At 40.0% G+C, this 7,672-nt stretch overlaps 1 protein-coding gene across 1 annotated transcript in view; it reads left to right on the plus strand.

The window, feature by feature from the left end:
• Nucleotides 1–2,466, plus strand: part of MOCOS (molybdenum cofactor sulfurase) — an 84,899-nt gene extending 82,433 nt beyond the window's left edge. The window contains exon 15 of the mRNA XM_042475933.1: nucleotides 2,215–2,466. Coding sequence (XP_042331867.1) covers nucleotides 2,215–2,358 — 144 coding nt within the window. The 3' untranslated portion in view covers nucleotides 2,359–2,466. The remainder of the gene's footprint in view (nucleotides 1–2,214) is intronic.
• Nucleotides 2,467–7,672: the final 5,206 nt, after the last annotated feature.

Raw genomic sequence — 7,672 nt, forward strand, 5'->3', positions numbered from 1 at the left:
CAAGACTAAGAGCCCTCCCCCCGACCGCCATCTTGAGGGGGAGAGACAAGGCCTGGCCTGGAAAGACTATGTGTGCCTCCCCCTATATGATTAACATCTTCGAGTATATTGCTGGCTTGGTTTAATGTTGATTTTATGTATACTGTGCACTGTTTTGCAAGTTTTAATTATCTATTGCAATTTTTATCTTGTATTGTATCGTCATTGTGATACACCGCTGTGATCAAATGGAATAGCGGTATATAAATAAATTTTATTATTATTATTATTATTATGGAGCTTCAAAAGCTTGCAACAAGTATATTGTGAATTTCCATTGGCCAATAAAGGTATCACTGATTGACTTTTACTATTACATGTAGTAAAGGATTAGTTTATATCATTGTTGGACAATACAATTTACAAATTCTGTCAGTTTAATGGTATAAGTATAATATAAACAATGTCCACAATAATGGTGACTTGTCAGTTTTGACATATCCATTACCTTATTGTCTATTGATTGATTCAAATTATTGAACTCAGCATGCATTATTATATCCTTGATATTTCTTGTTCTTTTCTGTAAAACCAATGGTTTCTCCTTGTGACCTGGCATATTCTCTATTATATACCAGTGTCTATTTATAAATGTCTATACACCTTTAGTAATATAGTTAAATGTAAGAGCTCAGTGTAGATGGTTAGTTTGGAATCTCTATTATTTTTTGTAACAGTTCCACATAATAATAATTTGTTTTATTTATATACCGCTATTCCAAAGATCATAGTGGTGAACAGCAAGTAAGCTAATTAGCAAGTAAGCTAATTTGCTCCCAACAGTCTGGGTACTCATTTTAGCGACCTCAGAAGGATGCAAGTCTGAGTCGAGCTTGGGCCCTTTTGCTGGTCTTGAACTCGCAACCTTGTGGTTTTGAGTGAATGGCTGCAGTACAGGCATTTAACCACTGTACCACCAGGGCAGTTTGTCAGCTGCTTTAACAAATCCACTAAAACTCACATTTTGTGGATAACCCCTTACTCTCAATTGCTTAGACAATAAATCAGACTCCAGCTTAAATTCCTCTTTATGGCAAGGTATGGACCTCCCAAAAAGGGAGGCCTGCCAGCACCTGTTTTTCCTCTGCAGGGAAGCTGCAGCCGCCAAACCGTGTGGCTTCTCTGCAGAGGAAAAAGAACCCGCAAAAAGTGGGTGGACATCGCAAGTGCACCAATAGCATACTCGTGACATCACAGATGCGGTGTGATATGCAGGTGCTATGCGTCCCTCATGGCACAATGACGGCGCCTGTAAACATGGGGTGCCGCCATTGTTATGGCACCGTGCCGTACTAGGATTAGGGACCGTGTGGTTGTTGCATGGTCCCTTAACCCTATATGCTGCCAGCACGGCACTTTAGCGCTGTGTGTACCACACCTATGTTTTATTTCAATCTGAAGAATTGACTGAATGGAAGATTATGGGCCTGAACAAACAGACCAAAATAAAACTGCCTTGCGTCACTTTGGAAGTGTGCTGTTTAAATGACACACATGTCCTAACATGCCGGAAGCCATGCCAAAGCCACGCTCCAGTCCTCCTGGTTTCTTAAACATATGTTGTTTAAATAGCATACCTCCAAAGTAACCTAAAGCAGCTTCATTTTGGCCTGCCTGTTCAGGCCCAGTGTCTCATTGGTCTAAGCTGGCTGCTTTTTAAAAAATAAAATAAAAATAAAACGTGGAAACCATGCCAAATAAAGAGGGCAGAATGAGACTTTTTTTTTAAACAGCCGAGAAAATGAGAAGGAAGCTAACAGAGTCTGATTGTTGGTTTAAACTAGAGCAGTTGGGAGCATTGCAAGCTATTACTTTGTTGTTGTTGTGTGTCTTCGAGTCATTTCCGACTTATACTGACCTTAAGGCAAAACTGTCATGGGATTTTCTTGGCAAGATTTGTTCAGAGGAGGTTTGACATTGCTTTTCCCTGAGGCTGAGAGCATGTGACTTTCCCAAGGTCACGCAGTGGGTTTCTGTGACCAAATTGGGATTTGATACCTGTTCTCCAGAGTCGTAGTGCAATGCTAAAACCACTACACCATGCTGGCTCTAAGTTATCACTAAGTTATTGCTAACCTCTGCATTACTAACCAGAGGCATTCCAAGTTACTGGTGAAAAATCTATTCAGTACTTGTTCTTATAGACTTACAAATTGCTCTTTATTTATTTTTCAGACTAACTTTGGAATATATCTCATGAATCACCCAACAAAACAGTCCTCCCTTCCAGATACCTTGTCAGTGGGATCTCAGCTACTTGCAGTGATGAAGGACAGTATCATATCTTCAACATCTGCAAAAGAACAAAAGTCAGGATGACATATCAGCATATTGTTTCCACTTCACACAGTTCATCTTGCACACCTGTAAACACTGAAAGCCTTGTGCAATATTTAATAGTAAAATATTAAATGTTAGTGAACAATCTGTAATCGTATGCCATATCAATTCCAGTTGCATCACCTCCTGTGACTCTTTACAGGTAATTTCTTCAATATAGGACTAAAACTATTGCACTGAAGGATGGTAGTATTGAAGACCACATCACATTAAATGCCAAACACTGGTTTTCATGTGGAGTTGCTGGGGAAGCAAAGGTGACTTTGGTGGTACAAGGTTAGGAAAGACAGTGGCATGGGTATACTGTAGTAGCAGAATGCAAGAGGCTTAATTATCATCACCCTCACCATCATCACTTGATGTATTTAATAATCCAATTCTTCCACCAGATTGGGACTCAAAGTGTTTTACAAATTCAAATGTTTATAGTATAAAAGCATAACAAAAGTAAATATTAAAATATGTATTTGTATTTATTAATAGAATTAAACTATTTACAATATTAAAATAATTTAAAATGTACACCTGAAAAACATGTCACACAGCTTGTTAAACAGTACAGCACTCTTTTACAGGTTCTTTCCTTAAAAGTCTTCACTTCTAACAGTCTAAATAAAAAAAAGCCTCATCTGCCAACAGAAGAACAATGAGGAAGGGACCATTTTAGCCTCCCTAGGGAGGATTTTCCAAAGTCTAGGGGCAGTGAATAAGAAGGCTCATGTTTTCACCAACCATACTTCTATGAAGCTGAAGCAAAAGCAGAAGTATAGAACTATATTTGCATGTTAAAATCATAGGTCTAAATGGCTTATACACTATTAACATGAAAATGAATTCATTTGGCTGAAAATTCAGCCTCTCCTAACTGCATATACCACCTTAGCTTCAAATTCTCAATGTTGTGATGCTGTTTTTTAAAGTATTTTCTCCATAAAATCAACCAAATCCACAAATCAGAGTTGTAGTTTCCTATCCCATCTTAGACCAGAAAACCAAACTAAATACATTACCTCTGATTGTCTGCAGTGTCAATTCCTGATGCAATAGTGCCATTCAAAACTCTTTATGTAATGTACACAACTCCTGCAGGACTCCTTGATTAATATGAACTCATATTCTCTGCCTACCTTGATGTAATCATCACCAGGGATGATGAGCTGCATTACAGCACATTCTGTTATAATGCTGTTATCTTTCAGTCTTCCACAAAACTTTCAGCATGTTTCAGTTCATGCTGAAGCATCAGCAATTCCATTGTTTGGCCTTGGGGTGCACAAGAACGAGGAAACTGAAGTGGAAGAAGCTTGTGGTTAAAGTTCATACCGATGATGATGATGATTTGTATCCCACTTTTCTCCCAGAATTTGGACCCAAATCAGCTTACAGTCTAAAACCACAGTATAATTAAAAACTTACAAAAGTGACAATTAATATGGAATTAAACTATTGCAATATTAAAATAGATCATATATATTAAAATAGATTGCAATTAAAAAGATAAAAGCACTTAAACCATACACGTACCAAGCACATTAGGGCACTGGTGGGCAACGTCCTGCCTTCCAGATATTCCTAGGCTGCAACTTCCAGAAGGCCTAGCTGGTAAAAAATGCAGAGAGTTGCAGTCCCGCAACACTGGAAGGGTCATACCTGTTTCCTAGAGTAGCGAAATCCCATCAAAAGAACATCTTTAGAAATCAGAAGAAAATAATTCATTGTCACACGCAATATCCCTTTAAGCAAGCATTTTTTATCTGTCTGAAAGGAATTTTAACACTTTGCCACTGAACAGGTAGTATCATAGGAGCCAGGTTCTTGAGGCTGCAAAAACTTTGTTGCATTGGTCACATAGGGCTATGCATTTATCCAGTTAGTATAAAAACCCTCAAGGAGGCCATAAGTCCAAAATTACTTGAAAGCACAGAACCAGGATAGGAAAAGCCGTGTCTCTCTCATCATAAATGTTAAGTAATTACCTTCCTTAAATTTGGTTGATAACTGGACAATCATATAAAAAGCAAGTATTAGCCTAACTTTCAGAAGAAAAGAGTTTACCACACTTGGGATCATATTTTGGTTCTATCCTTCAATTCCCAGGAAATACTTAACTCCAAATTCATTTTTTTTTCCCTATGTGTAGGCTGGTATGCCTTAGAATAGTCTAAATAAAGACAGGAATTTTCTTCGTATTATACTGCTGCACTTCCTGAAAACATCAGATGATGTACTTTGCAGAGTGTTTTATTAGATCTCCAGTAGTCCCTTATGCAAATGCTTCCCTATTTTCTCACACAGCAACTGGCCAGCTTCAAGGCTGATTAGTGCGCAGGCACAGTGCCACTGCCCTCCTCACAAGCTAGAATGGGCAATAGAGTAGCCACTGGTATGTTGTAGCTGCCTTGTTTTGTGTGTGTGTGTGTGTGTGCCTTCAAGTTGTTCCAATTTATGGCAGCACCAGGACAAACCTATCACAAGATTTTCTTGGGAAGATTTGTTTAGAGAAAGGTTGTTTTGCCACTTCTGAGGCTGAGAGAGAGTGACTTGCCCAAAGTCACCCAGTGGCTTTCCATGGATGAGTGGGGATTTGAACCCTGGCCTCTAGAGTCATCCAAGAGGTTTATCACACTGAGGCTTTTGGGGATTTTTGCAGCTCAGATCTGGGGTCAGTGCGGGTCCACGATGCAGATTCCTGTCATAACGTGAATGTGTTATCAGACGAGATTCCTTTCTATGGGCGCCCCTTCTGTGGTGCTTCCGCAGTGGTTCCAAAGTGACCCCTCATTTTGGTAAAATTGGGGAAAAAGGGAATTCACAGAATTTGCTTTCAAGCTCACTTTGATTTCACTCCAAATTGGTCTGGTGTGGAAGATCACTCCGATGTCACCCCCCCTTGGCCCCCTGCATCCTGCTCCTCCATCCTCCTCCTCCTCCTTCATGCCACCTCGGCCTCTCTGCCATCTTGCCATCCATCCCGTAATTCCCTGCCTTCTCCTGCATCCGAACCCTGGCTCCAGTGACCCCCTGAGACCTATCTCATCATCCCCTGCCTTCTCCTGCATCTAAACCCTGGCTCCAGTGACCCCCTGCGACCTATCCCATCATCTCCTGCCTTCTCCTGCATCTGAACTCTGGCTCCAGTGACCCCTGCAACCTATCCCATCATCCCCTGCCTTCTCCTGCATCTGAACCCTGGCTCCAGTGACCCCCTGCACAAATGGGCACAATGGAACCTGATAGAAATGGAGTGGAACACAGAGAGAATTGATCTCTAGGTAGCAACTCTATAGGAAATAGTGAAGAGGGGCATACTAAGGTCATGCAAACAGAGACATACTGTACTATCAGAATGAACGAAATTTTTTAAAAAAGCGGCAAACTGTGTGGTAAACAGTACTAGGCATCACACACACATGAAGGCAATATTGCCATAATCTCTGACTCAAATGTTCAGAAAGATCTTCAGAGGAGAGAAATGAGAATCAGAAAGAAGTGTTGTAAATAAGTGGGTGTTAGGGTGTTTAGAAACTATAGTTTTGACGACAATCCAAGAACCCCCCTGAGCCAGTGGCTAGGGGATTCTGGGGAAAAAAAAAAAGTTGTAAGACCAAAAAAGTAAAATTTTCCAAGCGTCAAGAAGTAAATTGCATTGTCCGCCAAGGTGTAGAAATGGTCGATAGATATCCCTGAAATGGATACTGTTGGCAAGAACAAAGTGGTCAGAGAGCTAACAAGAGAAGAGGCAGTCTCTGGGGAGAAGTCCGCTAGTGGGATGCCAGACCAGTTGGTGCAAAACGTTAGTGCCACTGAACTGACGTGGAAACACTGTCCACCTGTTACTATGAACAATTGAAATGTATATGAGTAATGAAAAAGCTGTGCAAAGAGAGTCCAGACACAGCGATGTTTGACTTGCAACAATATGGAATTCGTTTAAAATTAGAAGGATTAGTAAAAAGAAAGTGTAAAAGAAAGAATCAACAGTATCAATCAGTTCAAGAATAGCTTGGGAGTTAATGTAAATCAGAATAGAAGCAGCTCGGCTAGCACATACCCTCAGTTAAGGAAAGGTACAACAAAATCCCATATGATGGTTAATAAGTAGTGTCAAGGTAGATATAGAGCAAAGAGACTTCCTTCAGGAAATGGAAGTCCTACTCAATGTGAAAAACAAAAGGGAACATGGAACTTAGCTAAAGTAAATGCAAGCTGACAATAAGGACTGTCTAGGATTTGTTGAAGAATATATAGTTAATAATATCAAGAGGATGATATAGAATTCTTTATGTACATCAGAAACAAAAGATCCTTGGGAGGTAGCGGGGTATTGTTGCAACGAGAGTTCGGGGAATACAGAAGAAAGATATGGAGAAGCTGAATGAATTATTTTGTCTGTCTTCACTGCAGACTGTGTGAAGCAAATATCTGCACCGGAGCTCATATTTTTATGGTAATACTCATGCAGTTATTTAGCATAACCCAACTGGCAGGTACCTTGCTTGAGAGAATGGTTAATGATAAAATGATCAAGATTAGAGAAAGAAAGTCATGCTGAAGAACAATCAACATAATAAAATTAATAACAATACATTTATTTATATCTCCCGCTTCTCCCTGGTTTTTTTTTTGCAAAGGAAATCCAGTCTCACATCCTGTTTAGAGTTGTTTGAAAGTGTCAACAGGCATTTAGATAAGGGTGAACCAGTAGACTTACTTTTATGTCTTTGACAAAGTCCCTCACTAAAGGTTCATGGCCAAACTAAGAAGTCATAAGAGGAAAAGTCTGTATGGATCTGTGAAGTTGAAGGCTTCATGGCCAGCATCCATATTTTTTGCAGGTTTTTTGGTGTATGGGCCATGTCTAGATGAGTTTGGTTCCTGTTCGCCAGCATCTGAGAAGATGTCAACCACAGATGCTGGCGAAAAGTCAGGAATAAATTTTCTAGAACATGGCCACATAGCCCAAAACCACCACAAAAACCTGTATGGATCAATACAGCTGGTTAAAAAACAGAAACCAGAGCAGGAATAGATTGTTTGTTTTCACAATCTAAAAAGAGCAGACTGGCGGTGACCTCCCGCAGGTCCTTCTCTGTCACTGCTCCAAAAACGTGGAATGACCTGCTGGAAGAGTTCACCAATTATCCTCGCTCAAGGGCTTTCAAAAAGGCGACAAAAACCTTTCTCTTCCAGCAGGTCTTCCCGTGATAATGTCCAGAACCAACTGAATCCCCGCTTTTATTAGTTTTCTTATTCATGGTTTGTTTATTAATTTTGACGTATCGTATGTAATTTT

The sequence above is a fragment of the Sceloporus undulatus genome, chromosome 6 (assembly GCF_019175285.1).
Source record: "Sceloporus undulatus isolate JIND9_A2432 ecotype Alabama chromosome 6, SceUnd_v1.1, whole genome shotgun sequence".
NCBI lineage: Eukaryota > Metazoa > Chordata > Lepidosauria > Squamata > Phrynosomatidae > Sceloporus > Sceloporus undulatus.